This window comes from Lithobates pipiens, unplaced genomic scaffold (genome assembly GCF_037356315.1).
Source record: "Lithobates pipiens isolate NorthernLeopardFrog02 unplaced genomic scaffold, aLitPip1_a1.2 Scaffold_23, whole genome shotgun sequence".
Classification (NCBI taxonomy): Eukaryota; Metazoa; Chordata; class Amphibia; order Anura; family Ranidae; genus Lithobates; species Lithobates pipiens.
In genome coordinates, this window is record NW_027507785.1 from 122,014,465 (window position 1) to 122,037,342 (window position 22,878).

The 22,878-nt window shown below is 43.7% G+C and overlaps 1 protein-coding gene across 2 annotated transcripts in view; it reads right to left on the reverse strand.

The window, feature by feature from the left end:
* GTPBP1 (GTP binding protein 1) overlaps window positions 1-22,878 on the reverse strand; it is a 163,852-nt gene that overhangs the window by 33,097 nt on the left and 107,877 nt on the right. For both annotated transcript variants that reach the window (XM_077452291.1, XM_077452293.1), the window contains exons 6-9: window positions 20,710-20,824; window positions 8,721-8,865; window positions 8,430-8,612; window positions 6,669-6,804 (exon numbers count right to left, since the gene is read on the reverse strand). In XM_077452291.1, the coding sequence (XP_077308417.1) occupies window positions 6,669-6,804; window positions 8,430-8,612; window positions 8,721-8,865; window positions 20,710-20,824 (579 nt within the window). The remainder of the gene's footprint in view (window positions 1-6,668; window positions 6,805-8,429; window positions 8,613-8,720; window positions 8,866-20,709; window positions 20,825-22,878) is intronic.

Below are 22,878 nucleotides of genomic sequence, written 5' to 3' on the forward strand. Positions count from 1 at the left end.
AAGAGAATTCCACATCCTAACTGCTCTTACAGTAAAGATCCCTCATAGCAGTTTAAAGGTTAAACCAATTTTCTTCTAATTTTGGTGAATGGCCACATGTCTTATTAAATTCCTTTTCCTGGAAAAGTTTTATCCCTATTGTGGGGTCACCAGTATGGTGCTTGTACATTGAAATCATATCCCCTCTCCAGAGCGAACCCGTTCAGTGCTCGTAACCTCTCTTCTAATAAAAGGGACTGGAGGACCTTAGTTATATTTTGTTGCCTTTTTTGGACTCTCTCCAGTTCCAGCACATCCTTCCTGAGGAACTGGACAGAATACTCCAGGTTCGGCCGGACCAGTGTCTTGTAGAGTGGGAGAATTATTGTTTTATCTCTGAAGTTAGTCCCCTTTTTATAGCATGCCCATATTGATTTTTGCTTTGCTTGCAGCAGCTTGGATTGTATGCCATTGCTGAAAATGTCCTCTGCTAGGACCCCCAGGTCCTTTTCCATCCTAGTAGATTGCATTCATGTTTTTGCCACCCAAATGCACCATTTTACATTTTTCTACATTAAACTTGATTTACCTTGTAGTTGCCCACTTCATTAATTTGTTTAAATTTACTTGCAAGGTTTCCACGTTCTGCATAGGTTATTGCCCTCCTTAGCTTGGTATCGTCCGCAAATACAGAGATTGAGCTGTTTATCCCATCCTCCAGGTCATTTATGAATTAAATAGGATTGGTCCCACAGAACCACTTTCCACCCCGGACCATTCCGAGTAATCCCCATTTATCACTACCCTCTGAGCTCGCCCTTATAGCCAGTTTTAAATCCATGTACTCACCCTACGGTCCATGCCAACGCACCTTGCTTTGTACAGTAAATGTTTATGGGGAACTGTATCAAATGCTTTTTCAAAAGCCAGATACACCACGTCTACGGCCTTCTCGCCTCCTCATAGAAGGTTAATGGATTGGTTTGGCAAGAACGGTTCTTCACGATTACTGCTAATGGTAACGTTGACATTACTCAACTTTTGAATATACTGTATTTATCAGCGTATAATACGCACCCCAAGTTTAGGAGGGAATTTAAAAAGAAAAGAAAAAAACTTTTAGGAGGGAAGTTTAAGGGAAAAAAAAAATATCTTATATTTAAATGCCCATCAATGCAGCCTTGACCGTGTCAATTGCAGCCTTGTCAATCATTTGCAACCTTCCATTGCAGCCTTGCCAGTCATTTGCAGTAGAGCTGCCAGGACGAATCGATTACGTCGACTACAAAAATACGTTGACGTGCGTGCAGGGCGTCGATGCGTCACAGTGCTCCGTATCTCCCGCTCTCCTCCGTGCTGCCATCCCCCTCTCTTCTACCTCTCCGTGCCGCTGTCCATCTCTCTTCTCCCCCTCCGCGCTGCCGTCCCTAGGGGTGCAACGGATCATCACCGATCCGTGATCTGAACGGGTCACCCCGCTCGGATCGGCACATGGCGCGATCTGCGGAGCGCTCCGCGGTCTCAGCCTTAGGAGAGGCCGCGGCTTCGGCCTAGCTCCGAAGCGGCGGCCATCTTTCTACACCCAGGCGTTTACAATGTGATCGATCCGATGGAGCGATCACTTGTAAACAAACCGGCGTCATGACATGAAGCTGGTTTCTCTCTCCCCTCTCTGTACTAAACTGTGCAGTGGAGGGGAGAGGTCGGATGGAAGCTGCCAGCCCATACTCTGCCAGCCCATACTCTGCCAGCCCATACTCTGCCAGCCCATACTCTGAAGGTTATCCAAAGGATTAATTAGCTAATCAAAAAACAAAAAAAAAACACTAGATTGATAAAAAAATTAATTTAAAAAAATAATAGTTGTTGACTAATCTTAGAAATAATCAATAGATTAGTCGACAGACAAATTAATCGTTAGTTGCAGCTCTAATTTGCAGCCTTCCATTGCAGCCTTGCCAGTCATTTGAAGCCTTGTCAGTCATTTGCAGTCTTGTTAGTGTTTGCCGTCTAAAAATGGCGCCGCTGAGATACAGAGTGGATGTCCTGTGTATCTCGGCGGCGCTAGGTAGTTCTCAGCGGCCTTCGGGTATTTTCGGCCGCACTCAGCCATTGTCGGCGGCTTTCCGAGTGTGGCCGAAGATAGCCGCGAACAGCCGAAGAGAGTGGCAGAAAGGGATAGAAACAGCGGGGGGATCGGCATATAACACGCACCCCCGATTTTAGGGGAAAAAGTGTGTTATACACCGATAAATACGGTAGTTACCTATCCCCTCCAAGAGCTTGTATACAAAAATTTATGTTGGGCGAACTGGTCTGTAATTCCTAAGATGTATAAATATTCATGCTACATTGGCTTTTCTCCAATCAGCTGGTACCATTGCAGTCAGTAGACTGTCAGTATAAATTAGGAACAATGGTTTGGCAATTACTTGACTGAGTTCCTTAAGGACCCTCAGGTGCAAGCCATCTGGTCCCTGCGATTTATTAAGGTTACGTTTTTCAAGTCTATTTTTAATTTTGTCCTCTGTTAACCATGAGGTTGCTTCCTGTGACGTGTCACGAGGATAAACATTGCAGATTTAGTTACTGAAGGCCCCCCCCCCCCCCCCCCACCTCCAAATTCCCTTTTGAAAACTGAGAAGAATAAATGTAATACCTTTGCCATCTCTCCATCCTTAGTAACCAGATTCCCTTCATTCTTTATGGGACCCAATATGATCTGACCTTCCTTTCTTACCATTTATGTACTTAAAGAATTGTGATTTTTTTTACTCTCCTTCGCTATGTGCCTTTCGTTTTCTATCTTAGACACCCTAATTGCACCCTTATATTTCTTGTTGCATTCTTTGTAAAGTTGGAATGCGGCTTATAATCCCCCAGCCTTATATTTTGAAGGCCTTTTCCTTTGCTTTTATATGCATTGTTATGTTGGAGTTAAGCCACCCAGGACTTAGTAGCTCTTTTAAATTTCCCATTGGAATGTACTTGCTAATACCCCAATATGGTCTTAAAAGCATAACCATTTTTGGTCCGTGTTCTTTGTTTCGAAGATTGTATCCCATTTAGTATAGTCTAGCAAGGATCGTAGTTCAGGGAAGTTGGCTCTTTTGAAATTCAGTGTCATTGTATTCCCCTTAGGTTTCCCATTTGCGTGATTTATACTGAAACAAATTGACCTATGATGGAGGTTTCCTAAATTGCCCCGTATTTCCACATCCGTGATCAGGTCTGTATTGTTGGTAATCAGTAGGTCTAGTAACGTGAAATTGAATAGTCCTGCGAGACATTTAGGAACTGGCGGGCCTTAGATGAATGCTCAGTTCCTTCCAGTCCAAGTATGGATAATTAAAAATAGCCATTACGACGCTTCTCATTCTTGCCGCTAAGCCAAAACGCGATAGTTCTGCCTCCTCCCTCTGGTTAGGAGGCCTAGAGCGTATGACCAGTATTACTTTCCCCTTAGTTTCCTCCCTTTGTAGCTCTACCCATAAGGATTCCACCTCCTCCCTTGCTCCATTAGGGATGTCGTCTCTCATATTCACTTGTACATTTTTGATATACAGGCATACCCCTCGCCCTTTTTTACCCTCTCTATCCCTGCAATATAAGGAATACCCTTAAATGGTTGCCAGCCAATCATGAGAGCTGTTAAACCAAGTCTCTGAAATGCCTACAAAATCGAAATCCTCCTCGTACAACAGTAGCTCTAGTTCTCCCATATTGTCCGCCAGACTAGCATTGATGAACATGCCACATAGTATGTGACCGGTCTGAACTATCTCCTTATTAGGTGTTCTGAGGTTGAAAATATGATTTGTTACTATACTTAACTCCGGTTGAGGTGCTTTAGTCAACCTAAAACTAATGCCCCTATGTCTACTCTCTGTAATTTGTTCCACGCTAACCATCTCTACCTCTAGACCCTCCCCCCCATTGCCTAGTTTAAAAGACCCACAAATTTTTCAGCCATCTTCACTCCTAGCAGATCTGCACCGTCTTCATTTAGGTGCAGTCCGTCTCTTCTATAGAGCTAGTAACCAACTGAGAAGTCGGCCCAGTTCTCCAGGAACCCAAACCCCTCTCCTTTCTACTACAGCTCCTCAGCCACTTGTTAACTTCCCTGATGTCCCTCTGCCTTTCTGGTGTGTCTCAAAGTAGCATTTCTGATAAAACTACCTTGGAGGTCCTTTTCCTCAATTTAGCTCCTAAGTCCCTAAAATTGTTTAGGACACTCCATCTACCTCTGACTGTCAGTGGTGCCAACCTGCCGCTTCACCCGGTCAGACCCGTCTCCTCACTGTCCCCTCAGTCTCCCAGTCCCCATGGCGTCAATGGGGTGGCCCTTTAGCTGCCCTCCTTCACTCTGGATGCGCGCCCCCCCCCCCTCCCGGGTCACTCACCACTGCTTCTCCTGGTCTGGGGGGGGTGGGGGCCTGATCCGATCCGCAGCTCAAACTCCTTCCAGACACGACGCTACTCAGTGGATTAGTTCCAAACAAAACAGCACCACCTAGCTACCAAAGTAGAGTAAGCTCTTAAGAGCAATTGTCAAAGTGTGACATCGCTGAAAGCTAAAGATTAGCCTGGGCAAGGAAAGAATAACGTAATTTATTGAATCGCAATTCAGGCAGGCATTCTCTGCGATTATTTTCAACACTCCTAGTATGTACCGTGTGTGTCATATCGCCGTTCTTATATATTTGAAACAAATTAGTGCTTTTATTACTCAGCCTCCCTTTCCTTTTACTTGGTTCCAACTCTGACTTCTGAAGATCTATCACCCATCTAAACCTCTATAGAGTCTACACCGTTTGATGGACATTGGCAGACAGTCTGGGCCGACCGATCCTTAAGTGATTGTCGAGGTATTCCACAAAGGGAATGCCTTCCTGATCGACAAGTAGGGGCACCCCCTCATTGTGAAGAGGGCTTGCTACTGGACTTGGCAGGTTTACTGGAATTGGACCCTGGAAGCCTGAGTAAAAGGGAAAGGAGTTCTTCATTTCAGGAGCTGACGGTTTACCAGAAGGAGCTTTAGCCGCTTTTTTATGGGGTAGGAGGGTACCTTGTACCCCCAATACTTTTTTGATCTAGGTGTTGTCCAAGTAGTCACTGAAGAGGCGTTACTCCTCAGAGCATTCTGAGAAAAGCAAAGAGAACTTCTCCTTTCAAGAGCCAAAGGTTTATATGCAGAAGCTTTAGCTTTGCTTTCCAGGAGTAGGACACTACCCTCCCTCGCAAGACAGCTGAGCATGAGCTGGTAAGACCTGCTGACCCATTCATTCCTGTTGGGTCTATGATCTGCCATGCAAATTGAGGGTTAACTAACCACAGTGAAACTTGGTTTTTGTCCAGTCACATAAATTATTCCATGCTGTACATTGTTTGTTTTGATCATTGTCTATTTATAGATAATTTTGCTCTCTAAAAATATTCCTGAAGAAATGATGTGAACATGAAACATGTCGAGAAGATATGGATAAACTATGTGATAGACCACAAGATCCAGCTATTGGCATCACTACGTAATCATCCACTCGAGAGCGGTTTTAGTGCTTATGTCAAGGCACAATAATGTTTTATTGAAACGATGTAATAAAATAAATCTTTCGATCATTTGTGCGTTTGGTATCCATTTAGGTACCATGAAAGTGAACATAGCCTCCATATCAATTTCTCTGTGCAAAGATTCTAGGACGAAGGTACTTTTAAGCAGTTAAATAACTATTGGCACACATCTAACATTTACTCCCACCAACAGTTGCTTTCTTGATAAGGGTATCCAGTCAAGATATGAATAGGCTTGTTCCTTAAAGGCAATGCAGGTGCTTGTTAGACACAGGTTCTGCAGTTCAGTGCCTTCGTCTGTGTACAGAAACCTCCAGTGTCCTGTCACACCTCGAGCTTAATGCTACAATCATTTGCTCCAAATGTTCTGACTGAAGGATGAACCACAACAAAGGCAGTATCTCTTCTAAAAGGGGGCAATGACCAGTTGGCAACAGCCAAGATGGGATGAAAAGCAAGGCCTGCCAGTGAGAACAGCACTCTAGAGGGGACATCCAACCAGTGATCGGTTAGGTATATTAATCTATTCTTTAAGATTAAAATTGGGAATAGCACTGGTAGAAGCAACTTGCTGATTGTCTTTTTTCAAGTGGTGCTCATCAAATTAAAAATTCCAAACTGACTCTTAATTTGTGAGCAATAGCAGAAGACCGCCACTCTTTGGAGGCAAGCTTGTCAGGTAATGACTATTAATTCAGAATCAGTCTCACTGGAGACTCAATTTCACAGATGACTGCTCAGATGCCTTGAGTAGATCAGATGCAAAATCTGCAGAAGGAAGCGCTAGAGTCTGCTTATATGGTAATGTATTTAAGCTAACAAATCTGTCCCTCAATCTTTCCGCTAATTTCCCATTGCAAGCTATTCTGAACAATAGAAGCTGCTTATAAAGTCCTATATATAAACCTGCTCCAAAGAAAGATGGAAACGTGAATATTTTTTTCTAGTTATTTAAGTTATGTGGTATCACTAGAAAACACAAACCTATAGTGTGGGTTTCTCAAATTTAATAGCAAAGGTTTAAAATAACTTAATATGATGTCAAAGCGCTGTCCATGAACTATTTAGTGTTTCAACCTAAAATCACAAACCCTGAAATAAGTCAATAATAAAACTACCCATCGCCTGGTATCGCGGACTGATTGTTGTAGGGTGATGCAGCACCAAGATCTCCGCTTCAAACTCCCAAGATGCTTGCGGGTTAAGGCGTGGCGAAACCATTACCATGCCCTTTCTGATAGAGGATCGCTTAATCTGCAGAAAAAGCAGAAAGAATGCACTTTATTACTAGAACCATAAAAAAAAACAGCACAACGCTCTACAGAGGATTTATAAAAACCAACATAAAATTTGTTTTTTTTTTTAAAGTACTGGTGGGAACAATAAGAACATGCAAAAAGGAGATAAGTAGAGGATAGGTACATTCTTGCCACATTCTAGGTTGCATGATGTATTCATGTAGAATATCTTAGCAGTTAGGCCTACTGAACACTGGAAGTTATAAAAAAAAAAAAAAAACACGCCAGTAACGTTAGCTGTAGAAAGTGTTTTTTGTAGTAGCGATTTTTAGCATTTGCGTTTTTTTTGTTTTGTTTTTTAGGAAAACTATACTCCAACAAAAGCTTATGGCTCAAAAATGCTCAAATGCCGAATAGCCGTTTTTCAGCGTTAAAGCATTTTTACAGCTGAAAAACGCCTCTTCAAACCCACTAGCTGTTTTTCCTAGCCAGAAAACAGTTGATAAAAGCCTCTGTGCGCATGAACAAAATCGGATAATTTGCTGGGGAGTTCACTGGCTCCAGAAAAATTTCCCGAATCCAAAAACAGCAGCTAAAAACCATCCAGTGTGCATGAGGCCTTAAAAGTAGTAAGTTTATTTGAAAAAGTGTTGCATTTCTTCATAGTGTGTACAGAACTCTACCAAGATGTACAGATGCAGTTATGCACATGTAGCCTGCAGTCTCCAATGGAGTGTTCTCTGCAGAGAACATATCAACGATCCATATAGGACTCCCCCATTTACTGAAATTAGAGCATTACTTGCTTTACAGTCCCAAAGCAAGCGAAGCAGTAAACACATTTATAAAACATGTGACTGTGCTTAACAAAATGTAGTTGCTTTGTTAGTATTTCAAGGCAGCGGTGTTGCTGTGGTTAGGCCATACCACTGCTTTCTACACCGGACCCTTCGTATAGATTTGTGGTCCATTTCCAAGTGACAATTTACTTGAGTGCAGCTGCTCCTCTTCTCCAGGTCACTGATCAGGAAAGAACTGTTCACAAGATGTCCTGAACAAAAAAGCAAATCATATCCCTGTGTATGCTGAGAGGTGAGAACATCCTGACTGAATTGTGTATGACTTTCTACATCTGACAAGGAACGCATGTGATCACAGCCTTTGTAGGAGTCTCAGGGTAGTCAAGGGTATGCTAGAGGAATTCATGTTTATTCCTTCAGAAGAACTACAGTTTTAAACTTTTTTTCCCTGTTAAAAAGGTATATCAAGATGATAAATTCTGAAAAGTCTGTAAATTTGTGTTTAAAATTGTTGCATGTGCATTTTTACTGAAATTAAAGCAGAACCCTCTCAAGGCATAACCCCGACCAAAGTTTTCCTAAACTGGACAGGGGCTCTAATGAAAACTAAAATGAAAGTTTTAGCCGCAGTTGGGTTTTAAGATCATACTAAACAATTGGGCCACAAGATCAGAGTAAATCATGCCTTTGATTAAAGGATTTTAAAACTAGAATGCGTGTATGTTATTGGAGACATGCATAGATAGAAAAAAAAAAAAAAAAAGACTAAATCTCAAAATGATAAAAGAATACTCTACTAGGGTGGTATCACAGCTAATCCGATATTACAACATTGCTGTACCTTCTTCAGAGCAAAAGATGCTGTCTGACCACCTCGTACTTCTTTGACAGGCATGCGTTTGCGATGTATAGATTTCACTGCAATAGAAGTAAAGTTGCCAAGAGGGTCAGGTCCTAGGAGCAGTAGATCATTTAGCTTAATCAGTCCTCTTAATGTTGTTCCTGAAACCACTGTGCCCACACCCTGTGGAAAAACAAAAAAAAAACAAAGCCTGTAAATTTTCCAGTACGGAAAGCATAACTATAGTTTCTGTGGATTTTTTCTATTGCGCTCTAAAAACAAAAAGCTTACTGGTACAGAGTAGGTATCATCAATCTGGAACTCTGCAGGTTCTTCTTCCCTTGAGCTGCATCGGGGAGAAAGCAAATTAAGGAACATCTTGAGCAGATCCAAGTTTTCCCCTGTTACATTCGAGATTTGAAAGATCGGACACATCCTAAGTGGGGAAAAAAATAAAAAATAAAAATGCGAGATTAACACACTATGCTAAAAACAGACACACAGAGGGAGACAGAGACACAATACATTTTTACTAGACCCTTGGTTACAGGCTCATACATTCAGGTGATTAGACACCGACAAAGCTTTCGGACACGCCACCTGAATGTCTTCACTATAACCCTAGCCCAATCCGCACCTCCTCATTTTTCTAGCAGGCAATGCAAAGTATCCAAAGAAAAAAAAAAGGAGAGTAGCCTGTGTCCTGCACTGTACTCTAAAATATGGCATTTCCAGGTAAGTCTAAATTCCTTTCATCTTAAATCATACAGTACAAGACTTAAATAGTCACATCCCCTGGGATGGACCCAGAGAATGAGAAAGGTAGGCAACAACAAAAGCAAACTGGGTCAATAGACCCAACAATAAGGGTCAACACAACCAACTACATAGTGCAGCTGCAAGAACCTTTCAAGCCTCATCCACAAAAGATTGAACGTCCATCAGGTAGACCACAAAGCAAGGCTACAGAGGCATGGTGCTTGAAAGCCCAGGAAACTACCACAGACCTGGTGGAATGAGCGGGTGAAAACAAAAAGGAGATTTGTCTCAGAGGGCATCCTCTAGAAACCATATTTCTTAGCCACTGAGCAACAATCAACTTGGCAGTGGGGCAGCCTGAGGACAGAACAGAGTCTTACTGTTCTGTACAGAGCAGTATAACTGATTGAAGTTGTTTTGAAGTAAATAGTGCTGACTACAGCCAAGCAATGAACAGAAATGTCCCTTTGATGCTTTGGAACATGGTACAAGGATAATAGGACTATGTTCTCATTGAGGTGGAAGACTTACCATTTTAGGAAGAAAGGTTAAGCGTAACAATACCTTGTCATTGTGAAGAATGAGGAACAGCTCCTTACAAGGGAGCGGCCAACTCAGACATGTCTGACAGATGAGAGAACAACCAAAAAAAGGCCATGTTGCAAGAAAGATCACTTAAGAGAAGATCCTTTATGGTTCTCTGTCATGTAGAAATCGATCTTTGAACCCAGGTTAGAATCCCAAGGAAGCACACAATTCTGCAAGTGTGGCTTGATACGAGATCACCTTGAAAAAAATAGCATTTTTGTACTCACGGTAAAATCCTTTTCTCTGAAGTTTGACGGACACAGCTCCATTAAATCTTGACCGTAGGGTTATTATGCCACCTTCAGGAGAGGACTAGGCAGAACATGTAACATATGTGAAAACAGAACTGTACAGTTCCACCCAGAGGGGCGGTCCCTCTGGCTATAACCCCTCAGCCTGCTTCCTGCAGCTCAGTACATCAACAAGCAATATAATGTAAAATAGGAGGGGTGGGTGCTGTGTCAGTCAATGAACTTCAGAGAAAAGGATTTTACGGCGCATACAAAAATCCTATTTTCTCTTTCGTTCATTGACGGAAACCGCTCCATTATATCTTCTTGACCGTAGGGACGTCCCCAAGCAGTGTCATAAGGAGGGGTGGAAAAAGCAAACAACTTCACCCACAACCAGAGGTGCTCCTCAAAGGAGGAGGAGTCACCATCTGAACCGACCGCATCAGAACTTGCGGCCAACATACGCATCAGAATGCATTGGCAACCAAAACATAAATTTCTCCAATAAGAAGAAAGTGTAAATTGCGATTACACGGCCATCTGCAAAACTTTGCAGCCAAAGCAAGCATCAGAAGATGCGCTTACATCAACTTTGGAGAACTTCGTGAAAGTGTGAACAGACAACCAAGTCAATGCCTTACACACCTGGGAGACAGATGCTTGATGTCAGAGAGCCCAAGAGCACCTAATTCTGATCCATGGTGAGATGGTGGTCGACGAGAACGCCAGACTTTTTTTGGACCAGCTACCGAAACGAAAAAAGGAGAATCAGACTTCCGGAAGGGAGCCGTGGCAGACAGATATACCCTTAGGGCCCGGACCACGTCCAGGGAATGGAGGGCCACCTCCTTAGGGTGTGTGGGCTTAGGGCACAGAGATGGTAACACAATGTCCTCACTGAGATGGAAGGCCGAAAACCACCTACGGAAGAAAACAAGGTTGCGGACACAACACCACCTTCAGAAGAAAAGAACATTGCGGATGTGACATCACCTTATCCTTGTGGAAAACCAGATAGGGCGACTTGTAAGACGAGGCCGCCAACTCAGAAACCCTCCTGGCAGATGTAATAGCCACTAGAAAGACCACTTTCCGAGAAAGTCAACAAGGGAATTTCCTGATGTTCTCAAACGGCGGTTTCTGAAGCGCCGATAGCAACAGGTTCAGATCCCACGGGAGGTATGGGTGGTCGCACCGAGGGACAGCAGGCTGAACCCCTTGCATAAAAGATGCTTACCAATGAGTGAGACACCAGGGATCGTTGGAAAGACAGCCAAGGCTGATATCTGTCCCTTGATGGTGCTTAACCACTTCAGCTCCAGACCAATAAACACCTTAAGGACCAGAGGTCTTTTTGCAATTTCGCACTGCGCTGCTTTAACTGGTAATTGCGCGGTCATGCAATATTGCACCCAAACGAAATTTGCGTCCTTTTCTTCCCACAAATAGAGCTTTCTTTTGATGGTATTTGATTGCCTCTGCGATTTTTTTTTTTGCGATATAAATGGAAAAAGAGCGAAAATTTTGAAAAAAAAAGATATTTTCTTTTTTGTTATAAGAAAAATCGAATAAACTAAAATTTTAGTCATACATTGAGGGCAAAATTTATTCAGCCACATGTCTTTAGTAAAAAAAATGTCAATAAGCGTATATTTTTTGGTTTGCGCAAAAGTTATAGCGTCTACAAACTAGAGTACATTTTCTGGAATTTACACAGCTTTTAATTTATGACTGCCGATCTCATTTCTTGAGGTGCTAAAATGGCAGGGCAGTACAAATCCCCCCCCAAATGACCCCATTTTGGAAAGTAGACACCCCAAGGAAATTGCTGATGGGTATGTTGAACCCATTGAATATTTATTTTTTTTTGTCCTAAGGGATTGAATAATGACAAAAAAAAAAAAAAAAAAAAAAAATTTTTTTACAAAAAGTTGTCACTAAATGATATATTGCTCACACATGCCATGGTTATATGTGGAATTGCACCCCAAAATATATTCCGCTACTTCTCCCGAGTATGGGGATACCACATGTGTGGGACTTTTTGGGAGTCTAGTCGCGCACGGCACCCCGAAAACCAATCACCACCTTCAGGATTTCTAAGGGTGCAAATTTTTGATTTAACTCCTCACTACCTATCACAGTTTCGAAGGCCATAAAATGCCAAAATAGCACAAAACCCCCCCAAATGACCCCATTTTGGAAAGTAGACACCCCAAGCTATTTACTGAGAGGCATGTTGAGTCCATGGAATATTTTATATTTTGCCAAAAGTTGCGGGAATATTACAAACTTTTTTTTTTTTTGCACAAAGTTGTCACTAAATGATATATTGCTCACACATGCTATGGGCAGAAGTCAAATTACACCCCAAAATTAATTCTGCTGCCTCTCCCGAGTACGGGGATACCACATGTGGGGGACTTTTTGGGAGCCTAGCCACGTACGGGACCCCGAAAACCAAGCACTGCCTTTCCGGATTTGAATATAAAATGCTACCAAAAAACCTGTTAGCGATGGCAGGGATCAGGCCTGACTCTGCGATCGCTGCAGTTATGTGTTTAGTGTTTTGTAAGTGACAGTGATCGATCGATACTGCACTTGGGTGGGCTGGGCAGAGGGGCAAAACGCAGGTGCTAGCAGGTATTTGGGCTGATCCCGCTAACAATGCGTTTTTTTGGAACCCTAAACTGCTGGGGACGCTAGTATAGATCAGATCAGATATTGATCTGTTCAGATTCTATACCACTACGGGAGGTGTATGCTTTGCGTGTGGGTGTTAGCGGTACTGGCACTAACCTAGCGCTGCCTGGGGCGACGCAGACCCTGACCCTAAAACCTAATTGATATCACCCGCCGGGTGATCAGGGGGTTAAACCTTTATTGGGTAATAAATGGTGGGTGCCCTGATGCTATAAAATGCAAACTAACTAACCAGAGTCACCCGTACCACTTATACGGTGATCACTGGTGAAAGGGTTAACTAGGGGCAATCAGGGGGTTCAAATTTTTATTAGGTAGTATATGGGGGTCCCTGGCGCTATATAAAAACCTGACGGGGAACCTAAATAACTAACTGGCTAACCAGCGTCACCAGTGACACTTATACTGTGATCGCTGGTGAAAGGGGGTGAAAGGGTTAACTAGCAGCAATCAGGGGGTTAAAACCATTATTGGGTAGTATATCGGGGTACCTAGCGCTATAAAAACCTGGCGGTGAACCTAAAAAAATAACTAGCTACCTAGCGACTGTAGCGACACTAATGCAGCGATCAGAAAAACGATCGCTTAGTGACACTGGCAAAAGGGGGTGAAAGGGTTAACTAGCGGCAATCAGGGGGTTAAAACCATTATTGGGTAGTATATCGGGGTACCTAGCGATATAAAAACCTGGCGGTGAACCTAAAAAAATAACTAGCTACCTAGCGACACTAATGCAGCGATCAGAAAAATGATCGCTTAGTGACACTGGCAAAAGGGGGTGAAAGGGTTAACTCTAGGGGCAATCAGGGGGTTAAATCTTTATTGGGGGGTGATAGGGGGCTACCCTGGACCTAACACTAACTGTCCTGACAGTTTTTACTGTCACAACTGACACTGAATGCATTGATCAGTAAAGAAATGATCAATGCAATCAGTGACACTGTGACTGGGGGGGGAGGGGGGGCGGGGGGTGATCGGGGGGGGGGGGGTTTGTGTGCCTGTGTGTACCTACATGTCAGTGTAGTGTTGGTGCACACTTACTATTAGTCTTCTCCTCGTAGTCCGGTCAAAAAGACCGCCCCGAGGAGAATGACATCACTTCCTCCTTCCTGTGTAAACAATACACAGTGGGAGGAAGCTTCTCATTGGCCAGGAGCGATCCAGAGGGGGTGGCCGAAAACGAACGGCCATCCCCTCATCACGGAGCGCTCCTGGAGCGAACTGGACCGCCGTAACCAGCGGGAGGGGGTCCGATCGGACCCCCCACCCGCTGGAAGGCAATCACGTACATCTACGTGATTGTGCCTGCCTGTGCCATTGTGTTGACGTACATTGGCAATACGGCGGTCCTGAAGTGGTTAAAGACAGTTTCTGGTCCACTCCTCGCTTTAAGAACAGCAGGATCCTGGAAACGGAATAGGTGCACGGATGCCACCCCATCTCCTCACACATGGAGATATAAGCCTTCCACATACGATGGTATATTTTCGTGCCCTCAGCATGGTGAAGATTACCGAGTCTGACAGACCATGGTTCCTTAGCACCTGGCCGTTAAAACCAGTGACGGTAAAGCAGGTTGGTGGTTGCCAATGCATTCTGATGTAAATGTTGGCCGCAAGTTCTGATGCGGTCGGGTCAGATGGTGACTTTGCCATAGAAGGTCTTCTCGCTTCAGCAACCGCCAGGGAGCATCCCCCACCAGACCTACTAGGTCAACGAACTAGGGACGCTGGGGCCAATCTGGAGCAATCAGTATTGCTGGAATCCCCTCGGCCTCCACTCTGCGAAGCAACAGTTTGAGTGGAGGGAAAGCGTAAATCAGCCGGTACTGCTCCCTTGGAGCCACCAACGTGCTGCACTTTGCGATTGAGCCGAGAGGCCAGAAGATCCACGTCTGGTCTGCCCCACCGCAGGCAAAGAAGCCTAAACACCTCCGGATGCAATTTACAGTCTCCTGGGTCCAGCATCTTGAGACTTAGATAGTCCGCCTGCTAGTTTACTATTCCTGGGATGTATATGGCCGACAGGGCCGGTACGTGTCGTTCTGACCTCTCATCCTGTAGCCGAGCTCCTTGTTCCTTTTTGATGGTTGACATATGCCACCGCCGTGGCGTTGCCTGACTGGATCCTGATTTGACGCCCTCTTAGCCTCATTGACCATGTGGAGAGACATAGCCTGATCGCTCGAAGCCCAAGCACATTGATCGGTAACTGGGATTCCTCCCATGACCAGTTACCAATCAATGGGTCGACTGTACTCCCAGCACTCCACCCCAGCCAGTCAGGCTGGCATCCGTTGTGATCACCGTCCAATGAAGAGGTAGGAACGATTTCCCAGACCGAAGGGCCGGAGACCTCAGCCACCAGAGAAGAGAGAGTCCGACTACCTGGCTCACCCGAATCTGCCGATCCAGGGATAAATGGAGATTTGTCCCATTTGGACAACAACATCTCCCTTTGCAAGACTCTGGTGTGAAATTGGGAATATGGTACCGCCTCCGAGGAGGCTACCATGAGGCCCAGAACTCGCATGCAGAAACGCAGCGACAACCACTTGCAGATCAGCATCAACTTTACCTTGGCTCGGAGACTGCAGTACGTCTGAAGGGAGAAACTCTCACTTCCACGGAGTCCAGCAGTAAGCCTAGGTACTCCAGGTGCCGAGTCCGCATTAGAACCGACTTTTTGAGGTTCAACACCCACCCAAACTCCCGTAGAGTTTGCATGGTGATCGCCACATCCTCCCTTAAGGCTGAGGCCAAAGCTGCTCTCAGAAGGAGATTGTTTAGGTAACCCACGATTGCGATCCCACGTTATCGCAACGACGCCAAAATTGGAGCCAATACCTTGGTAAAGACTCGGGGTGCTGAAGCCAGGTCAAAGGGGAGATCCACAAACTGGTAGTGCTCTTCTCCCACTGCAAATCGCAGAAACCTCTGATGCCTGAGGCATATGGGTATTTGCAAGTATGTGTCCTGGATATCCAAAGCCACCAGGGAGTCCCCCTGATGGAGTGCAGCGACTACGGAGCGAACAGATTCCATTCTGAACCTTTGTACTTTCAAAGCAATTGAGGGCTTTTAGGTCCAGGATTGGACGTACCCCTTCCTTCTTGGGGACTACAAACAGATTGGAGTAAAATCCCGGAAACCTTCCCAGCTTTGGAATAGGCACTATCATCCCGCATCTGAGCGGGCCCCTTACTGCCCCAAGCGAGCCGGGAGCAAAGGTATGCTGGAGGGGAAAAAAAATCTGTTTGGTGGCAAAGAGAGGAACTCTATCTTGTAGCCTGATGAAATCAGTTCTCAGACCCATTGGTCGGACAGCCGAGAGGCCCTCCGAGCTGCAAATTCCCGAAGGCTACCCCCCAACATGTGTGTTGGGCGCGGGCAAACCTTAATGCGGTAGTACTTTTGCTTGCAGGTTTGCGAGACCAGCAATGCTTTTGTCCCTTAGCAGTCGTCCTGTCGGACTGGGAGTGCTTACCTGAAGTCCCGGGCGGACGAAAAAGCCTCGAGTGGAAAATGAGGGGTCCTTGGCTGCGGTGTGGCTCCTTAGCCTTCTTGGGCTGTGGGAGCAACGTGCTCTAACCACCTGTGACATTCTTAATAATGTCATGCAGAGAAGCTCTAAATAGCTTGTGATGGATCCAATCCCACACTCTGATAAGTGCTTCCGTCAGTATACCGCTTTTTAAGTCTGAATATAGATATCAGATATTCCAACCGCTCACAAGCACAAAATAAGACGACACTTGCTTAGCTGCTCAACATAGACTGATTTATTAGAACCAAAATGCCAAATATTTATAATACTATAATACAGTAGAAGACTAAAACTTAACCTAATTAGCATGAGCTAATTATCTAATCATTGACCCAGAGTAGTTGTCTGAGAGATGGGACTTTTCAGGGTAAGACTGTCTCCTAGCTCACTGACTATTCAATGCACATTACCATAAACACAAACACAGGGTTAATTAGCACAAACAACGTGTGGAATATCCTTACAAGCCAGACTAGACTCGACCTGGGGCGGGACTTAAAGTTGTGTGTACTGTGTAACAATTTTGCCTAGTTCTCCTAATGGCAGGCTTAACAACCCATTTAGTTGCAGAGAGGAGCGAGCTATGTCGGTCAGAGAAACATGCCTACAGTCTTTTCAGGAGTAAATCAATAATCACTGTTTGCCCATTCTATTAGTCCATGAACTGGGACGGCCTTAATAGATTTTTCAGGTATCCAAAGGAGCTTGGCGAGACAGAAAATCAACTACAATGCCAGGATTTTTGGGTACAGCAGCAACAAGCTTTTTTACATTAGCAAGCATGTTGTGTGCAACTGGGAAAGTGAGAGAGGGAGAAAAATATTCTGTAGCTTCTTCTAAGATTGCTTTTATGTCGTCCGCATTCTTTTCTGTCTGCCTCATCTAGGGCAGGCATACTGGGATTCCACTCCGATGGAGGAGCTGGAGAAGAGGCATATCATTTTGTAGCCCTGGACATAGATGTAGGCTGTATAAAGAACTTAATTGTCTGATGAAGTGTGACATTTTGTCAGGTAGGTCTCATGTTGCATGCCTAAAAGTTGATGGAATCGGTCACTGGTGTTTAAAAAAAAAAAAATGTAAGCGTGCAATCAGGGCATCTAAGTCACATGGAAAACAAAACAAAACAAAACAAAAAATAAAAAAGCACAAGAATTTTTTTTATATATTAACAGTAACAAAATGAGGCCAAAGCATGTTGGCCCCATGGAATTTGGTTACAAAAGACAAGGGTTTTTAAATCCATTCTTCTCCTCTGTTTTCATGGAAGTAAAAAGGGGGCTATAGTTACCAAGACTAAGGTTAACAACAAGTCACAGACTGTACCCTCATGGCTAACAGAAGCCAATATCAGAAATAGACTTAATACTTAAGGATAAACTTAATCAGGACACCCGAGGGTCCTAAAAGGGGTAGTAAAGGTTTGTGTTTTTTCACCTCAATGCATCCTAGGAAGGAAAAAAATAAATAGGGGTGGATGGCGGACAGGGCAGAAAAGTTCAGTTTTGCCCAAAGGAAGATCAAGTCCACTGCCTTTGTGATGCAACTCCTGGTGCCTTCCTGATGGTTGGGCAAGGCCATGGCATTGGTAAACTAAATAAACAGCACTGAACAGCTAACCAAATGGCCCAGAACTCCAAAATGTTAACTGAAAGCTGTGCTTCCTCCAATGACCAAGTGCCCTGCACTGGGAGGGTATCCTGAAGTGCACCCCAGCCTGACAGGCCGATATTGCTCATGAGAACTTTCTATGTCTTAAGAGAAAAGAGCTTCCATGACTCCAGCTCTGGGTTGAATATCCACCACACTGGGGAGAGACTGACCCTAGGGGTCAAACGAATGGTACCAACACAAAGGGGCAGAGCTCGGTGGCGAGGTCGTACATCCGTCCAAAAGAGCCGGTTGCTGTGCGATCAGATTTTTTTAGATGGTTTTGCTTGTAGAACACATAAATTTTATTAATAAATCTGTTTTAACTGTACTTCATTATGGGATTTCCTTTTCTTTCTGGCTATGTAGAAAGGTTGCTGAGGCAAGTTTATGTGAAACGATACAGTGGCTGTGTGGGGCATGCCATTCTGAACTGAAACAGGCTTGAGACATACCCAACTGTGTAAGAGGGAGCCAGCCATCCAGGCGGGATTTATCATTCTAAAGTGCAGTTAGACCTCTTGAGACGTGGGGTCTAAATGTTTAGTAAGCTGCTTTATTTAAGGTGGCTGATGAACATTTGGGGTGAAGCGTTTGTATTCACAGTAGACTACCTGAATTTGGAGTTAAATTTTTCACTGGACTCTAATGATTTATGCACTTTATGAATGTATGATTTGTGCGTTAGCACAACACTATTTTTGAAAACAACTGATGTTAGATATTTGATGTGTGAACATCACCAAGTGTTGCAGTCACAATTTAGATAAAAAAAAAAAAAAAAGTATATCTGCTATTGCACAGATCTAGTTATTAACCAGCACTGATTACCTTTGAACTTTAGAGCCTTATAGAGGGCTCAGGACAGTAAGATCTCATTTCCATTTGCGGTTTGGGGGCAGTAAATCCCCATATTTAATTGTGGCCCACGAATGCTTACCAAATCACTTAAGTGGCCCTTGCTCTTCAAAAGGATGAGCATTGCTGGTGTAAACTATATATGGTAAGACTAAGACAATAAACCAAAAATTTGTGCCGGACCATTCAGAACTAAAATGAGTTACTGGCTACTGTGTGGGAATCAAAACTGATAAATTAATGAGAGTGCTGTGCGTTAATCTCTCTACGCACAGAACCTACTAAGTAAAATAACGAATGTCGACAACATTATGTGGCATAGTATGTTGGTAAAAATCATGAACCTATAGGTATATTTGGGGGGGGGGGGGGGGGATTTTTTATCCCGCATCCTCAGATAATATAAAATAAGTGGTTCTCAACCTCAAGTACCACCAACAGGCCATGTTTTCAAGTTTTCCTTCACTATGCACAGCTGCCTTAAATCAATATCAATGACATGGTATTGATAAGAGCTATTTTTTGTACGGGAAGTTCCCAAAACATAGCCTGTTGGGGGTACTTGAGGACGGAGGTTGAGAATCAATGATATAAAAACCACTTAAAAACTGAGCACCCCAATCAACATGTGTTGTGTTGGAGCAAGTTTCATTTAAAATTACAATTTTTTTTTAACTCCCAATGAAGCCCTTTAAAAAGTGAGCACCCCAACCAGAAAAACTCAACATGTTTCACCCATTAAAGTGCTATATAAAAAGGATATATTTGCTTTTTGACACAGATGGCATATGGCAAGACCATTAGAGCGGAATTAAACCCCCCAATTTAACGGTCTCCCAAGATATCTGGTACAGTTACTAGTATGCCTTTGTCAACTCATGATCACATGTGCAACATCATGGCAATTGCATATCAAACGTAAGTCAAGATAGCAGCTTCCGTGGCTATAATGAATAGGGAGGGTTTAGTTTGGCTTTAAACTCCCAATACTCTTTATCGGAATGCACCTGAGCATTACATCAAGTACGATTTTCCCCCCAAACGAAAACCCCATTGGCAGAATTTCATCCAAGAAAAATTTTCCATTCTCCTAGTGATCTTGTCACTACAGTGGAAAGACTTAAATTTGACCCCCCATTAACAGATATGTAAACAACCCAAAAAACACTTTTATAAAATGAAATTCTACTGATGTTTGGCCAGATTTAGGGTCCATGCACACTAGGCATTAAAAAAAAAAATAAAATAAAATAAAAAAAAAAATGCTGCTTACACAGGCATTTGGCCGCCTGCAAAATATGCAGCCCCTCGGCACCTGCTCCTTAGCGCTGAAAGGCCGCATGTTTGCATGAGTTGTTACTTATGCGCTTGTGCCACGCACGCTGCCCATTTCCAGGACAGTTACCGTTGACTGGCCGAAAGCTCCCGATCGCTCGCTGCAATCTGGAGTTTTTGGACCATGTGACGGCAGTCATGTGATCTTAAGCAGTGTTGTCCTAAATCCCCTAATAGGCCAGGAGGCACAGGAGCCAAGAGGCCAATTCAGCCCATATAAGCAACTCTATGTTAGCCTATTTGTCCATGCACATTGAGGCATTTTGAGAGAGGAAAAAAAAATAAAAAAAAATAAAAAAACTAAAAAACACTTCAATGTTTTTTTTTTAAGGCCACTTTTTCTGCCAGAAGTTCTGGCATTTTTTTTGCCCCTAATGTGCATGGGCCCTTAGACTGCTAAAATACTCCCATGAATGAGTACAAAGCTTCCACTCACAGCTGAGGTGGAAAGGCAGGCTAATGACATCATGAACTCCACCCACAGTCAATCTGTACGTGCCTACTTCCCATTTCACCTATAGGTAACAGTAGAACCCTAGGTTGCTTAATCTAAAGCTGTCGCTCAGTGGATATTAGAATAAAAGTATTAAGCGCATTAAAACCAGTACCTTTCTGAGCTGAAGTTGGAGGCTGTTACAATGACATCATCTTTATTTTGTACCAAGACTGGAATCTTCCTGCATCCAGGAGATTTAAGCAGCCTCTGCAGAAGTTTTAGCGTTTCTGTAAAATGAAAGGATAACATTTTCATAATGTATTTGAATTTGTCGGAAACTGTACTAATGTGATGAATTTAACTTTCTAGATCTGCCCTAGGTATCTGGGGTACAGCAATCACTCAAGACCTATATTGCGGGGATTTGTCCCTGAAGGCCAAAAGGGCCCTAAACAAGAGTACCTCTTAGTACAGCCTTCAGCCCCTTCCAGCCGGTCATTTACTTGACAACCTGCACACTGCACCTATGCCTCCCAGCCAACACCCACCCCCCCCATAGGCAAGGGTCCTTAACAGTTCAGTTATTCTAGGCATCTTATATTTATTGAAAAAAAAAAAAAAAAAACGACTTTACAATCACTCAAACGTGTTAAACTTACCTACTCTGTGCAATGTTTTTTTTTTTTTTTTTTTTAACAGAGCAGCCGAGATCCTCCTCTTCTCGGATGCACCTTTTCTGCGCTCCTGCCCCCTTCCTCCTGTCGAGTGCCCCCTGCAAGTACCTTGCTATGGGGGCACCCAAGCTCAGTCACAGCTCTGTGTGTCCATGCAAACATGGAGCTGCGGCCCGTCCTGCCGCCCCCCCCCCCCCTCTCCCGATTGGCTGACTGACAGCAGCGGCAGCCAGTGGCGCCACTGCTTTGTCTCAGCCAATCAGAAGGAAGAGTCAGATGGCTGAGACATTCATGGACATCGCTGGACAGAGATGGGCTCAGTCAAGATTAAGGTGGCCGAGGGGGCTGCTGCACACAGAAGGCTCATCTTAATGCATTTAATGCATTAGGATAAAAAAAAAAAAAAAAAAAACTGACTTTACAACCCTTTACGCTCCTGCTGATGTTTTAATATATGTACAGTGGTGCACAGAAATTAAAATTCCGGACCGAAACTTCAGGATGCACTTGGCCCAAAAACTAAATGGACCGTTTAACCACTTAAGCCCCGGACCATTTTGCTGGCTTAAGACCAGAGCACTTTTTTGCTATTCGGCACTACGACGCTTTAACGGACAATTGCGCAGTCGTGCGACGTGGCTCCCAAACAAATTTGACATCCTTTTTTGGTGGAAAAAAAAAAAGCAAATAGAGCTTTCTTTTGGTGGCATTTGATCCCCTCTGCGGTTTTTATTTTTTGCGCTATAAAAAAAAAAAAAAAATGCAACAATTTGGAAAAAAAAACGCCTTTTTTACTATAATATAAAAATATATAAAAAAATCATTTTCCTCAGTTTAGGCCGATACGTATTCTTCTACATATTTTTGGTAAAAAAGAATCGCAATAAGTGATTATTGGTTAGCCAAAAGTTATAGCGTTTACAAAAAAGGGGATAGTTTTAATGGCATTTTTTATAAAAAAATGTACTAGTAATGGCTGCGATCATTGTTTTTTTTTTATTGCGACTGACATTATGGCAGACACAGCGGACATTTTTGGGATCATTGTCATTTATACAGCAATCAGTGCTATACAAATGCACCGATTCCTGTGTAAACGACACTGGCAGTGAAGGGGTTAACCAGGAGGTGGCAGCGTAGGGGCCAAGTGTGTCCTAGGGGAGTGTTTATAACTGTGGGGGGTGTAGCTGTGATTTACAGAACACTGAGCAGAGATCAGTGTCAATTGTTGCTAGGCAGAACGGGGAGATGCCATTTACAGCGGCATCTCCCCATTCTCCCTCCCCGTGAGACAATCGCGGGTATCCCCACGGCGATTGAGTCCGCGGGACCCGCGATCTGCCTCACGGGAGTCCCGACCGGCGCGCACGCGATGGCACGGGGCAATTTTAAAATGGACGTACCTGTACGCCAATTTGCCTACCCATGCCATTCTGCCGACATTGTTGCGCGCCGGTCGGGAAGCGGTTAAAAATCTTTTTATATATAATCCAAAATATAGTACAGTGCTTTCAACTACAAGTGCAATATTTATACAAATATATGATATATAGGGATAAAAAAAAACAAAAAAATAAAAAATAAAAAAGTTATTTGGCTCAATTTTTCAACTTTCTCCACCTTTAATGTGACCTATAAGCTGTACAACTCAATTGAAGAATAAACTA